General features: G+C 43.2%; 1 protein-coding gene across 1 annotated transcript in view; it reads right to left on the bottom strand.

The window, feature by feature from the left end:
* The window catches only part of exoc2 (exocyst complex component 2), a 53,008-nt gene extending 38,619 nt beyond the window's left edge, over nt 1-14,389 (bottom strand). The window contains exons 1-3 of the mRNA XM_083767948.1: nt 14,258-14,389; nt 4,188-4,354; nt 455-631 (exon numbers count right to left, since the gene is read on the bottom strand). Coding sequence (XP_083624074.1) covers nt 455-631; nt 4,188-4,305 — 295 coding nt within the window. The 5' untranslated portion in view covers nt 4,306-4,354; nt 14,258-14,389. The remainder of the gene's footprint in view (nt 1-454; nt 632-4,187; nt 4,355-14,257) is intronic.
* Between the last annotated feature and the right edge of the window lie 1,339 nt (nt 14,390-15,728).

Raw genomic sequence — 15,728 nt, 5'->3', positions numbered from 1 at the left:
TTGTGTAAACACACACACTCCCTGGGACATGCACGAACAAAGACTGAGGCAGCGGGGGAAGCAGAATAGAGGGGGTTCATGTTGGTAGCTACAATTTCCCGCTACATCTTATTAACCCGACTATACAGTATGTGCAATGTACAGTGCAGAATTTACGCCCGATTTATATCTGGTTGCACGCCTTGTATAACAACGAGATTAGCAGATCTACTAGCTCACAACATGTCACATTGTGAGCTGGTGGAGCATATACATATGCTTGCAGATAGTATAAATCAGTCATTTTGGTAGTGGTTCTCAACCTTTTCAGGTTGTGACCCCGCAAAATAATCCTATTTGAACGGGTAACCCCACTCCTGTGGGTACCCGACCCACAGGCTGAGAACCACTGCCTTATGGCACAGATGTGAGTGCCGTGGTCCAGGGTCTTATGGCACAGATCGGAGGGTCTTACCGATCTTCTCCTGCCGGAGCAGCTTGAAGGACACTGTGGAGGTGCCGTGGCCTCCAGACTTGGTGGTGACGATGATCTCTCCCTTGTCGTCCTTGGCGGGGCCCACGCGGCACACTATCTTGCTGGCCGACATCCACTCTGCCGTCAGCAGGCAGTTGTGGCCACAGATGGACAGGCCTGAGAGTGGAGAGAAGAGGGTCAAGAGACTAAAACCTGGCATGTGGACACACGGTGACAGGACAAAATAAACAGGCTGGAGTTGCCATAAACACAAAGGACAATTATGGAGACAAGAGGCTACCACTTGGAGAGATTTGGGTTTTTTTCTTTTCGGTTTGCTTGTTTGTTTGTTTTGTTTTGTGTTTTATGAGTGAATTGGTGTCGAGCCGTCACTGGACGTATAGGGAGGGGTTGTGGGGTCACGGTGGGTGTGGGTGGCCCCCGACCCTCGTCCTCTCTCAGCCCCATCAACGTTTCAGCAGCACTAACCGCTAACGCTGTCACTTCAGTCCTAAGTGGCTCATTACTGACACACCGAGTGCCCGTCTGTATGTACGCTGTACGTCTGTCATCCACCTTGCTTTGAGACCCTCTTGAAACCGCTTTAGGCACTAGAAGACAATGTTTAACCACTTAAGCCCTTATTTCATACGTACAACAATAGTGAAAATAGCTCATCTACAAGCACATAGTAGTGACATTGCTTTTAATGTTTGCCTATACTGACATGGCCAAAACAGGGATACCGTAACCAGGTTAAGTGGTTAAGAAGTGGCTAGGAGAAAACCAGTGAGGTGCTCCACGGGATCTTGTACAATAGGGTTGTAAGGTCTTGTAAATAGAAGCCTTCACGCCTGTACAATCAAACAAAAAAAGCCTGCATGGCCTGATCAACAAATAGTCCATAAAACCGTGAATAATATGGCCATTAGAGCCCATTTCCTGCCTCTGTTCTCCACCAACCACTTTGTACTTTAAACACATACGTTTACACACACACAGAAATTTGTGCATATCTAATTGGCTAATTCCAGACCCTGGGGACATTCATGGTCAGAAATAGACCTGTATCACAGGCGAGGATACGGCTTGCCAAGTATGGAACACTCAAGAGACTGTGAGAGAGAGAGAGAGAGAGAGAGAGAGAGAACCGAGCTCTGGATTGGAATGATCCTCCTCTCTTCACTCAAGCCAGAGGGTATATGAGGGAAAATATCCACACAGAACAGTGTACGGTCGAAGCCTATAATGGGAACAAGACGGGAATATTCCATCTGTGTGGCTTCTTGGAATAAAACAAAAACAAAAGGAAATCTATAATTATTTTCTCATTGTGTACGTTAATTCATGTTCAATCTCAAGACAATCAATCCAGTCATGGTCATAGTATTGTCAGCATCAACAGATCCAACTGTGTGTGAGAGACAGGTACACCCAAACAGTGGGTCGGTCGGGACCATCTTTGGGTCGCAGACAAAAATTTTAGGATTGCGAGTAAATATCACGTTTTATCCGTTTCCTAAATTTGGAAAATGATATATTTTCACCAATGAAAAACAATTCCACAATTTTTCCACAATTATTTAAAACAAATAAAAACAAATAATTTCCATGAATAAATGCGATTCTTTTTTCAAGATGTAGTGAAATTACCAGATCTACAAGCTCATAGCACGCCATGAAGCTCTGCCTTGTGAGCTTGTAAATCTAAAATTTCACTATGGGTATCAGACAAACTAATTTCTCTTTCTACTCTTTTCTCAGTAGATCATGTGCCTTTCCCCCCCCCCATTTTTCTATATGCCTGTATATGTAGGGGGGGTTACATATGTAACACCAGGGTCAGTGTCCGAGTGTTCCCTTTGCATATAGTGATTGTCTGTGTGATGACAATTGTATGAGAGTATAAATAAAAAGACAAAAAATAGAACCTGTTGATATAAACATGAGACATAGTGATGAAGGTAACAATAGTGTTAATCACTGTAGTTAGTGTAGTATGCATAAGAGGTCCCTGATTACACCAGTTCCATGGATGTAAGATATTAATAATGGTAGATATAGTATAAATATAAAAAATTAAAATTAAAAAACAGAAAATAAAATAGGCATGGTCAGGTTTTTTATATTTATCACTGATAGTTAAATAAGAATTAGTAATTAAATAATTAGTAAAGCAGCATGTTTCCCCTCTCCCCTTAGTTTCCTGTCTCTCTAGTCTACACTATAAAACAATGCAGAAGAAATAACAAATAAATGCATAAAATATTTAGGTATACCCCTTTAGCATCTTTAGGCCTGCTACATTTCCAAGTGCAGGTAATAGCAATACAACTGAAAGCACACTAACAACACCCCATATGAGTCACACGTGTGCTTTCAGTTGTATTGCACGTGTGTGTGTGTGTGTGTGTGTGTGTGTGTGTGTGTGTGTGTGTGTGTGCATTATACCGTTAAGTGCATTGCTACAGTAAGACACGTAGCCTATAGTTAATGTATTTTTTTTACGTACAAATTACATACAAGCAAAGATTTTTTTTAAATAAACAAAACGTCCAGCGGTGTGATTTATTTGCGAAACTTATGTCAGCTAAATTCTTTTGAGCAATATACTATATTATGATATGGATATTTTATTGTCATTTCAGATGTTATGTGAAGGGAACAAAATGAGGTAGTCTGTTTCTGGTGCCGCTTATTCAGTAGTCCTACAACTGAGAAAAACAACAAAAATACAAATAAATAAAGCTGTTTTGTCTTTTAAATGGTATTAGTGTTATATAAATATGAGGTATTATATATTTAGATTATATAATTAAATACAAAAGTACAATGTAAAGAAAATACTGGAAAAAAGTAATAAAATCCTTAATAAAATATAGCTAAATAGAACACACAGATACGTATTGAATTACATTCTTAATACACTTAACATTCTTCTAGTTCAAACCTGTATGTAACCTGTCAAATTATAATGTGAAAATCTTCATTATGCTAATATCTACTCAGTTTACATACACTCCACAGTGTTACAAAAAAATCATTTTCATTTGTAATACTTATCACAAGCAGACACAAAATAAAGAAGGGCCCCTGTCCGATTACATATCAGCTAAACACAAACAAACTGTAGTGTAAACCAGTCTAATTTTAACCATGTGGACTCTAAGGCTTATTGCTGTGAGTTTGACTGATGTTACATAATATCCCTGATACTTGAACAGAACAAACAACTAACTCGATGTCTCTCCTTCAGTCACTCAGCAGCAACAGTAGACACACAAAACTAAATGTGAATCTGTCGCATAAAATACAAATGTAAATCAATTGCACGTTGACTGCTTGCATTATCTATATCCAAATACCACAACATACTGATGCTAAGAACATAATTAGGACCTGTCACACCCACTGAGCTGCAAAAATAAAGGAAAAGGACAAATACATACAGTAGAAATAGGCCAGTTATAAACACAGGGCTTTTCTTTTAAAATAAATATAAAAATCTTAAAAAAGCAATATGGCAGTTTGCATTTGCGTGTGTGTGTGTGTGTGTGTGTGTGTGTGTGTGTGTGCGTGCGTGCGTGCGTGCGTGCGTGCGTGCGTGCGTGCGTGCGTGCGTGCGTGCGTGCGTGCGTGCGTGCGTGCGTACGTGCGTGCGTGCGTGCGTGCGTGCGTGCGTGCGTGCGTGCGTGCGGTCACTAAGTTGATTGATTATATAAAGTATATTTACCGACGAGGTCTGCGGGGCCACTGCCCAGGTTTTCCCCGCGGATGGTGACTTTGGTCCAGGCCGTGCCCTCATTGGGCGAGATGCCCGTGACCAGGGGGGGTGGACGAGCACGAGACATGGTGTCCTATAAGGCCAGCAGGAAGACAGGAATGCCCAGCTCCTTTAAGCTGGGAAGAGACAGAAATACACAGGAAGAAGTCATTAACACAAAGCTAGCACATCAGGAATGAAGACCTACAGTATAGTGTATGCATGGAATATGAGGAAGTATCAGAATAAATATTATTAGTAAGTCATAAGTTATGACTCATAACTATGCAAAGGACAGGCATAGCAGCATCGTCAAAGGAGGCAGAAACTATTAGTCGTTTAGGCTGCAGTCGATTATCTTCTTATCGATTTATTGACCAATTATTTTTATTATTATTATATATTATTATTATATCGAGTAGCATGATTTTTCTTCTCAATATATCAACAAACCGAACCATTTGTTTTATCTTTTTTATAACCAACTAACTTGATTAGTCTAATTAACCACTTAAGCTCAATTTTATTAAAATATATTAACAGCTGCACCCCTACTTAGTTTGTTATATAAATGTCCTTTAGCGGTATACTTGTGAGTGTAGTTTTCCTACTACCCTCACAAGGTCTTCAGGTCTATTTGCTTTTTGGCCACAGCGGTATTTCAATCCCAAGATTTCCCATCTGCTTTCATGATGCTCAATTAGCTGCCAGCGTTGATTGCAGTACAAATGAACCTACGAGCCCCAGCATGAAATATTAATTACAAAAATCCCAGCATTTGGCTGGCTGGTGTGGCTATAGTGTTAATTTCCCCACCCTGAAGGTCTTCCAACAATACACTGCGGTGGTTATCTCTCAGATAATAGGGAAAATAGAGCCAGGAGCCAAGTATGAAGGAGCAGGGAGACAGGGAGAGCAGAGAGAAGAGGAAGAATGTAAACCTCACGGTGAAGGATAAATAAACCTGGCCTCCCTCAATCATTTCCACATAAGCCTACACACTACAACACAGAGTGACCATGGTGCCTTTAAGGTACCAGCACAGAGAGAGAGAGAGCGGCCCATGTAGATCAGTCCAAGTGTAGGTCTGAGTAAGGGAAGAGAGACACACAACAATTTAACTGAGCTAAGGCCAATTTATATTTAAAAAAAAATAAAGATAAAAAGAAAAATGAAATCCTAAAAGGATGCATTTCACCAGCGCAGATGTTTTCTAATAAATTACTGCCAGGTCTTGCTAGGGCTGACCAAACTACGGCCCCCGCAGCAGCTCTCCTGCCACGCGGCCAAAACACGTTCTCCGCAAACAATGCGGGCGTTCACACAAATTGGACCTGATGCAAGTTCAGCGCGGTGTCAGTGACGTCCACACATGGCTCGCTGCTCCATCATCTGATCACCAATTACACCCTATACACTTAGTTGACCGTAGTCCATCATGTCTCTATACTAGGCCCCCTCCTATTCTCTCACACAACACTAAATATCTTTGCCAAAAATAATGTTACAAATGTGACACGCTGTGAGCTTGCAGATCTACTACTTTCGCTGAGTGTTCACCCCAGAAAAGGGACTCTAGGGGTTCAAGAAGTTTTAAGACCAAAAGAAAGAGGTAGTATAGTATAAACAGAAGAGCCCACACTCCCCAAGAATGTCAAATAGTCAAACTAAAATGACTATCATTACCTTCTTCAGGTCTATTTTTTCGAAATAACAGCACTCTTGATTGTGCAGGATATTTAATACATTATGTGGTTACACTACAGTGCATCGCAGAGCAGCTCGACGGTGGGAGACACCAGGTGTTCCACACAGGCGGAACAGTCCTGGGTGGGAGGGTGGGTTCTCCACGTAGTACCCCATAACGTCCACGAGAGATGGGGTGATATAACTCCCGGGGAGGGTAGGTAGGCAGTGGGGTGGGGGGTTAACTTATGTAGCCCCCCCACGCCGCACAGTGCTTGTTAGGAGGAAACGGAGGGGCGGCGGTTGTGACATGGAGAAGATAAGAGGTTAACAGGCCTGAAACGAGTGCTCGCTCTGGCCTTCATCAATCCCATATGTTTGGAGTGGGAGCGAGTTAGAGGGCGGGGCTCTTATTTTGTAGAGAGAGAGCATTCTAACTGCAACCGGTATGTTTCCAAGAGTGTTTCTAGTTGCCCCCCCCCCCCTCCCCACACACAAAAAAATCTTGAAAATACACGTGCACAAACACAAATAGCACTGCACTGCCTATACATGCACGCCACACACACACACACAGGCTGGGCAGAATGACAGCTCAGCGAGGTTTGCGTGCGAGGGGCCCGAACTGGCGCTGTGTGGTCTATGCGAGTGTGTGGAAGGATCTGCGGAGAGGTCTGGGCAGTGTGTGAGTGTGTGTGTGTGTGTGTGTGTGTGTGTGTGTGTGTGTGTGTGTGTGTGTGTGTGTGTGTGTATAATATGTGTGTGTATATGTGTGTGCGTGTGGTCTGGGTGTGTGGTCTCTGGCGCGGGCCTGGGGAGAGCCTGCTGACGGCTGGGATGAGAAAAGAGCCGCTGTGTTTACTTTACTCTGGGGGCTGTGCATGGACACGGGAACACTGCCCAGATCCCTCTCTGTAACACACGTACACATGCACACACACACTCGCACACTACACACACACACACACACACACACACACACACGACCACGCACACAGAGGAAAAAGCATAAGCCTTACATCACACAACATCAGGAATACCCTGCAATAGAGAGGTAACAATTAATTACCTTACAGCCCAACGCAGCCCTTGGCCTATTATTTCTCCACATATTTATCATAAACATATTTCTGATGTTCCAGCTGGAACTGTGATTTTGTATAGTCATAGGACATGGTGTGTTCACCCTCTAGGTGGCATCAGAGGATTCCCTTAAGTTCATATGCTACTTGTTTCCATCAGATGACTAGTGTGTTTTATTGTTTAGTGACTTAAGGATTTTGTAGGTTACATCAAAGTAATGCAATCAGCAATATCAACAGCTGTGCTGAAAGGATGAATGGATGGTAGAGTAGATGTCATAAATGCAGGTATGATAGGAACAGTGCAAGGTAATTTAATTCTCGATTATAAATACAGTAATAGTTGTTTACTGTTTTGTTACTTTTGTTCTTGCATGGATTTATTAGGATGTGTTAAAAGTTTTCTCCGGTCACTTAGTCACACTCTTTATGGTCAATTCAGCTAAGACTTTTCGATTACAATATTAGTAGACCGTGACAAATTAGACTATTGCCAAAGCATTTAAAAATGCATTCAATTTAATGTATCTTTGACATGTGTACTATATTAATACAGAAATGATCTCATTAAACACATGGATTGTTGGCTTAGTTGTATTTATAATAAATGCTGTGTCAAATGATTGATCAGTTCTGTCATTGTTTGTCATCTTTCTCTATGGTCTTTCTACGTTGTTTCTCTCTCCATTTCTCTCTCCCTGGATCGTTCTCTCTCTCTCTCTCTCTCTCTGGTCTTCCTCTCATAATTGGCAAGTTTGTTTTTCTTCTAGGCTGACTAATAAACAGTGGGACCGCCTCTACTCTGTGCGGTGGTAGCCGTGGACCTCTTAAAATCTGGGCACTTCTTAGCGAGCGTGGCTAACAAGCTTTGTACGGCGATGGGTGCACGGCTGTACAGAATGCCTCCATTCATCTAACACCTAAACAATGCCACGGAAGTTAATGTAAACCACTGCAGTTTCACATACCAAAACATACACCCCCATGGGGTCTAGTCTAGACGGTGGCGACAATGGATTATTAAGGCATTCACTATTTTTAAAAATATATATAATTTCAAAAGAGCCAAATAAATGTAGACACTGAAACGTCGATACAATGTCAGCCTGATTTGTAACATGCAACTTGAGACAAATCAGCTCAACTCAGAGTTCTTGCTGATAATGACATGAGTTCCAGGTTAGGCCTGTGTGGTTGATTTTCCCCTGCTGTGGAGGTTAATGCAGGGAACGTGGTGTGGCGGGGCTGAGACAGGAGGTGGTAGCACATACAGCAGGAGGTTGACTTCACACAGCTCAAGAGATTTATCTGCCCACTCGTCTGCAAGTACTAAACTTCACTCCTATGCTGCATGTAGTGTCCTCTCCCCCCCAAAACCTTGCCGGAGGAGGTCAATGAATGACAGAATACAAGAGGGACGGGAGTGTTCAACTTTACGGCTCCGATGAGAGACACTGAGCTGGGCCAAACATGGATTTACCAACATTTGAAATGTGACTTGAGCAGCAGACCAAAGGTGAACTTTATCCACATGACCTGCTACGACAACACTTGGCAGTGTGTCCATCCAATGAATGAGGCGTTCATGACTTAGATCATAGGCCCCCCTCCGTCTCTGACTAACATGTGGCAGTGATTGGCAGATCAGTGTGTGTGTGTGTGTGTGTGTGTGTGTGTGTGTGTGTGTGTGTGTGTGTGTGTGTGTGTGTGTGTGTGTGTGTGTGAGAGAGAGAGAGAGATGGCCCGAGTGGGCACAAAGGGACTCTTTCAGACAACTCATCACCCCCCTGCACCCCCACCTACATGTCTCCAACTCTCCATCAGTGCAGCTAACGTACCCCCATGCTAGCCATCGCACTCAGTGCCCCCCCCCCCCCCCCCCCCAACATTACACAAACACCAGATTCCTTCAAAGATCTCCCCCTCTCCACACTGAATGCACAGAGCCGGCCAAACATCACCTGGCCTGATCACACGGCCGTGCGGAGCACAGCATCAAACAATCCCCTCCTCAGTGCTGCCTCACACCCAGGTCAGCACTCGCAGCAGAGAGCTGCTCTTCACTGTAGAAACTTGAAATGGCAAAAACGGTCCCACGTGTTTTGTCAATAACTTTAGGCTAATATCTCTGTGAAGACTGAGACCATACAGAGTAAAAATGTGCTAATTTTTCTAACAGTTTGTACAAAATGTAACCAAATGGACCGATAAAAAACAGACATATTTTTGTACACTGACACTCCAATACTAAATAATACTGCGAACTGAGCAAATATCGTGTAGATTTTTACATGCAAAAAAGATGCTGATGAATAGCAATCTCAGTCAAAGGACAAACGATTTTCTATGTTTCAGAGCGGACACTGCAACCACTGGACAGTCACTCGTCTCTTCCAACATGACTCAGCATTTCCTCTCTGAGCATCCAGTCTCAACATGGGGCTGTCGGAGTGTCTGTCCAGAGAGACAGAGTGGGGGTGTGGGGGGGAAGAGAGAGAGAGAGAGAGAGAGAGAGAGAGATATCGTCTGCCTCTGGCTCGCTCTCCGTTACCGCCTGTACTCGGGTTTGTTATCCTTGGGCCTGGGCTGTTTGTCTGTTTGTTGGTCTCGAATTGCATTTCAGATTTGGGCGTGCATGCACTGATTTCTCATTTTAGAATCCTGGAACAATAAACAGTTCTATGGCGTTTAGGCCCATGAATGCAGGCAGATGTTTTCAGTGGGCTTAGCGACTGGAGACAGGCAGCTCCGCTGAATGACATGGCAAATAGAGACGAGGGGATTAAGCCCTCATAACCCGTGCTGGGTCGCCACCACTACCTCTGCTCTGCTTTGCATAGGAAAACACATCAACAGCGTGAGAACCTTATTCACAGGAGCTCACAAACTAGAATAAATTACAAAAACACTGTTGCCTAAAAGACAAATAAAGCTTCACTAATTTGCAATTTCATAACCAACTGAAAAACAATGGTAAGAAGTACAGTAAATATTAAACTAAAAGTTAATATGTACAGTTAGTACTGGAGCCTTTTTATGAGCCACTGCTACCCTTTCAAACTCTGTCTGGCTGTCTCCACATCAACGTGTGGTCCATCCAGGTCTGTGGTCTGACTGGGTCATGGAAAAGGGGATTGTGAAAACCAGTGGTCCAGCAAGCCTGTCAGCAGGGTGGGTGGGTGGGTGGGGGCTACCAGGTGGGAGAGAGTGGGAAACATGGACAGGGGTGAGAGAGAAGTGCCACTTCACAAACAAGGCAGGGCCCTGACCGCCCCAGTCGCTCCGCTCACCCCAGGCTCCACCACGGAGCGGTGCCGCTGAGAAAGAGCCACGAAAATATAACCCCACTGCATTCCACCAAAACAAACAAGCAGGGCCACCCAAATTTTCCAATTAGAGCCCTGCGAGGGGGTGGAGGTGGGGGCAGGAAATGGCCTTGTGTAGCCTTAAGTCCCCCCTTCCCCCAGCGGAGGGGTACACTGTCAGTCAGAGAGAGGCGGAGGACGGGGAACGCTTGGACGAGGGTGGATGTATTAGGACTCGAGAGGCGCTCGCACACGGGACTCGTCATTGGTCCGAATGACGGCTCAATGACAGCTTGATCTGGGGGACGCCGTACCCGCCTACTTGTCAATCAATTCCTCTCGCACACTCACATATAATCAATCAGTTAAACAAACACACATGCTAAGGTGGTGTTTTCACCAAAAAGGCCTAATTAAAGAAAGCTTGCTACAACAATATTTGACAAGGAGGACAGGAGCTGGAGTGCTACGGCTTAGTCTGTGTTCTGTTCAAAAACATTACACTTAAGAAGCCCAACACAGAGAAGTGTTAGTGGTAATATTAGACTTGTTGACAGTGACTAACACTAGTCCACCACTGTGTGATAACAGGCAAGGGTTTTAGGTCTATTAAATACCTAGTATTTTAAGCTTTGGGTCTACTGGGAAATAGCTGTATCTGCACTTGCTCTAACTAAGACCACAGCTGAAACGGTGCTCTGTTCATCTCATGCACTGTCTGTGTTTCATTCCCACGCAGGGTAATGGTTTATGCCCCCATATTAACACAGACATGCAAACATGAGACACACAGCGTGAATTGTACTGTATGTGCACTCTGACCGGTAACCGGAATGCTCACTCCAAAACACAGGCATTTTTTTACTGAGGTTAAGTTTAGGAATAAGAGTAGCTTTAAGGGCCTTGCAAACGGGGAGCAATAAAACGCGCCTATAGTTCATTTCCAATGAGACCTGCGTTTTTGCTCTGAGAAGTCGCGGTGCGACAACGCAAGCGTATTTACGTGAGAGCGCCCCCGTGAATTTCTTGCGCGTGTGCTCATTACGTGCACATGCCCGCGACTCACTAGACCTGGATTCTGTTTAGTTTTTGAGTGGTGCAACCACTCCTACAACCTGCAATGTCCGTGTACACACACCTATGTATGTATCAGTGTTTTTTTTTTGTCCTTTTTTTTATTACGTTTGTGTTGTCGCGCCCCTCTTCAACAGACCTGGCAACAACTCCATTGGTTAGGTCAAAAGGTTGTTTGGCAGAGGCAAGAAGGGTTGTTGCTGTTAATTTGAGAAATACCATAGGCTAGATAAAGACAAATCAGATCTTTCTAAAGTTTCTGCACAGAGTTTGTGAGAGAATGTAAAGGATGCCATGAGCAAGTTATACATAACATTGCAAATGGCCCATCCTGATCCTTTCTATTTTGTTTTTTTGGTGGGGGGAGATTTTAATCAGGCAAGAGGCATAAAAGAGGCAAAAGGAATGTATGGGAAAAGGCTGGCAAGTCACTTTAATGACAACAAAGACACTCAGCGACTGTGGCAGGGGATCCACACTGTAACAGGCTACAAGACTGCTTCGCAGCCAGTACAACATGCTTGGGACTACTGCTGACAGACAACCTGGCCCCAAGCAGCAACACCACTGCCATCACATAAAAGGCAGAGCAGCATCTCTACCCCCTCCTATTCCAGCCCTGACCATGTTCTACAGAGGTACCCGAATTTTACAATGTTTTACCTCCTGGTACGGTAGCAACACAGCTGATGAGCTGAGGAGAGAAAACAACTGAACAGGACAGTGAGAACAGCCAGTAAGATCATCGGTACCTAGCTGCCATCGACCCCTGGAAGACATATACCAACAACGATGCATGATTGAGGAGAGTGACTAACATCATTTGCCCTAGCACTTGCCCTAGCACTTTATGTAGACTTAGATAGTATTTTAGACTTATAGCTCGTTACGTAGACAGCACTAGAATTGCATTTTATGTAGTCATAGCACTTTATAGTACACATGTATATTATATAATATAGTATAGTATGTAACTATGTATATGTATAGTTGACATAGATACTACACTGTTACATTCTTAGTTTATACATGATTCATGATAACTACTTTTTATATACCGGTATGTGATGTATGTCATGCTTTTGTTTTTGCTTAATGTAAGTCGCTCTGGATCAAGAGCGTCTGCTAAATGCCTAAATTGTAATCATTAAGGACACCACCAACCCCTCTCACAGACTGATCTCCCTTATGCCGTCTGGGAAGTGATACAGGAGCATCAGTGCCAGGACGGAAAGGATGCGGAACAGTTTATTTCCACAGGCAATCAGACTTAAATTTGAATTCCAGTCTCCCTACATTAACATTAACTTGGGGAGGTATTCCTTTTCCTATGCATAAAAAAATAGATGACAATCTACAATCTACAAATCAAGTATTTTTTTGCCATAGATATTTTATTCTTGTATGAATCTATGCTGTCTTTTAACTAGAGACATAATTTCATAATTTATTGGATTGGACTAGTATCATATATTTTGCTTTCATATCAGACTCGATAAAATACATATATGATATGTCAATATGATAATGATCTCTAGCCGCAATTTGCAACTCTAGATTTTTTTTACAATGGGTTGAATCTAGAGTTGCAACAAGCTCCATCCACTTCCTATTCATCATTTTTGGTTTGTGATCTGCTTGTCTTAAATGACGTTAAACTCACCAACATTGCAGCTGCAGTCCAAGCTTGAATTATCCTCTTTCAATCTGCCGAGCTTATTTTTCATAAAAATCCCCCGTAGAGATGTTATGAGCTACTTTCTGTCAAGACATCCTCTGCAAGTGATTATTTTTCTAAGTGCTGGAGTTTGGAAGCACTCGTCGTACGTCACTGAACGGCCCTGCGTTCAACCTGTTTCGAATTTGCACATAATGCAGGAGGCAGCAGCGCGACCCGTTAACAGAAACGAGTGCTTCCAAACTGCAACACTTGAAAAAATATTCATTTGCAGAGGATGTCTTGACAGAAAGTAGCTCATAACATCTCTACGGTGGATTTGTATGAAAAACAAGCTTGGCAGATTGAAAGAGGATAATTCAAGCTTGGACTGCAGCTGCAATGTTAGTGAGTTTAACGTCATTTAAGACAAGCAGATCACAAACCAAAAATGATGAATAGGAAGTGGATGGAGCTTGTTGCAACTCTAGATTCAACCCATTGTAAAAAAAAGTTGCAAATTGCGGCTAAATGATCTCAGGCTAAGCAGCTGCATGCATTTAGGGTGCAGCCTGTATATTACACAGTGACTGAACTACATCATCCACTCAATCCCTGGTATGGTAGCATATAATATTTTAGATGACAATCGACCGTCTTGTAATCCAATTTATTCCCATTGCCCACTTCTCAGAATACACAACTCGAACAAGACGCACAGCCACAGGAACGTTGTACGTACTGTAATGACAGCTCCATTTTCTCTGTATGAGAGAAAAGCTCCCAGCTAGGGGGTCTCCAAAGTATTCATACTAACACCGCGACCGCGTTTCCGAGACACAAATGCACGGCTATTATTTACTTTCCCTGGGGAAAGGATGGTATATGTGCAAGCAGCTGCTAAAGTTAGCACTTAGCACATTAGCTTGTGAGCTGTCTTGACATAACATTATATATAACCGTTGTGTCTATAAACATGGCTAAGGTTAATTACATCTAAGGAGAAAGTGACAGCTGCCTCCAAACAACACAACAAGAGTCTGGAGAGAGGAGACACTGCAGCGGCATTGCCATTGTTGACATTGTTGACAGCTATCGCTAGCTAGGCTTATCTGTGTTAGCATGTCCTCAGAGAACTGAAACGACAGTAATCTCAACTCTTTCTGGGCAAACGCGCTGACTTTATTGTATAATTACTTTTAAAGACGTATTACAGAAGAGAAAATGATAACTTACAGTTTTAAAAAGCGACTGCTGAAATCCAGCTTCACTGGATGTCCCTGCTTGCTCTATAAACTTCCGGTATAGTCAAAGCCTCCCAGTCATATGTCCCAAAAGAATCCACTCCCCTTCCTCGCCCTGCCTGCCATTCAGCCCAGATTCAGCCACTACTACAGCCACACATCATGATGATGATGATGATGATGATGACAACAACAACAATAATATTAATATTAATATTAATATTAATTGCGACTACTCTGAAACATCCGTCACGCCACCATATATGGCCGTCAGTCCATCACATCTCGTGAGTGTGACACGCTCCATATATGACCGTCTCCATATATTAAGATCACAACACTGACCTCATCAAACCCTGACTAGCCACATGGAGAAGACTAGATCATCACCTTATTCACCTAGATCTGCATTTATGGAGCCATCCAGCAACTCTACATCTGACCTCAAACCCTTAGATATCCATATATGGAGCTGACCTGTGACATTGTATCTTTACATGTGCAATGTTCAATCCAGTTAATTTTCAAAACAAAACACCTTGTTGACAATGCCATGGTAACCTTTTATTTCCCATGGAGATTATGTTTGTGATATAGAAAAATAAACATCCCATTGTGCTACCTTCTTCCTCACAGACTTAGTAACCTACAGCACAGCACAGCAAACAATACTATTACATAATACTTATCTCCACATCTGATTGATTTGGACCAGTTGTCCCATGTAAGGGTCTCCATGACGTCACATGATGTCACAAGGCATATTGGATTAATTGGCAACCATATATGGTGGTGTGACGGACGCGAGACGCAGGATTTCATAGTAAATGCGACCTTCAGTCGCGATTAATAAATCAAAGCTATTCTTGGGTGGATTGTACAGTACTGTGCTCTGTATAAGAAGTTAGCCCACTTTAAATACGTACAATGAATTTGTAAATGTCATGTGAATTGCCTTGAGAGTAAATACAGCACAGTCAACTAGGGAATATGGCCCTCTGAAGTGTTACTGTAGATGTCCTCGCGTCAGAGGGAGAGTGTGAGAGTGCCAAGTCCCGGTGGGAGATCGCCCTTTTCCTTTCTTTTCACAGTGTATCACCAAGGCATTTCCACTTGTTCTGGGAAAGGCGCAGCATCATTAGAGCTGCTACAGAGACCACCCAGGCTCACACTAGAATACTGATACCAGTACATTTATCGCACCAAATTGTGCAGGGCAGAAAGAATTTCTGTGATAAGGCAAGGCCCAGTCCCTGGGGAAACAGTATTTTCCAATTAGACAGGGTTAATCTGATCATTGAGGGATCAAACTGTGATTTGGGCGGTTGGCCACTAATCAGTGCAGATGCCCATGCGGCACAGGGGCTATTTGTCTATATAAACACCAACTGAGGCCTTAAGGACTTTGGTCACAGTCCCAGGGGTACAGCAGCCCTCGTCGATGACGGAGAACGAACACTGAC

The sequence above is a fragment of the Protomyctophum parallelum genome (assembly GCF_964188405.1).
Source record: "Protomyctophum parallelum genome assembly, chromosome: 6".
NCBI classification, from domain to species: domain Eukaryota; kingdom Metazoa; phylum Chordata; class Actinopteri; order Myctophiformes; family Myctophidae; genus Protomyctophum; species Protomyctophum parallelum.
Note: the sequence above shows the minus strand (reverse complement) of the source record. Positions and strands in the feature narration are given on the sequence as shown.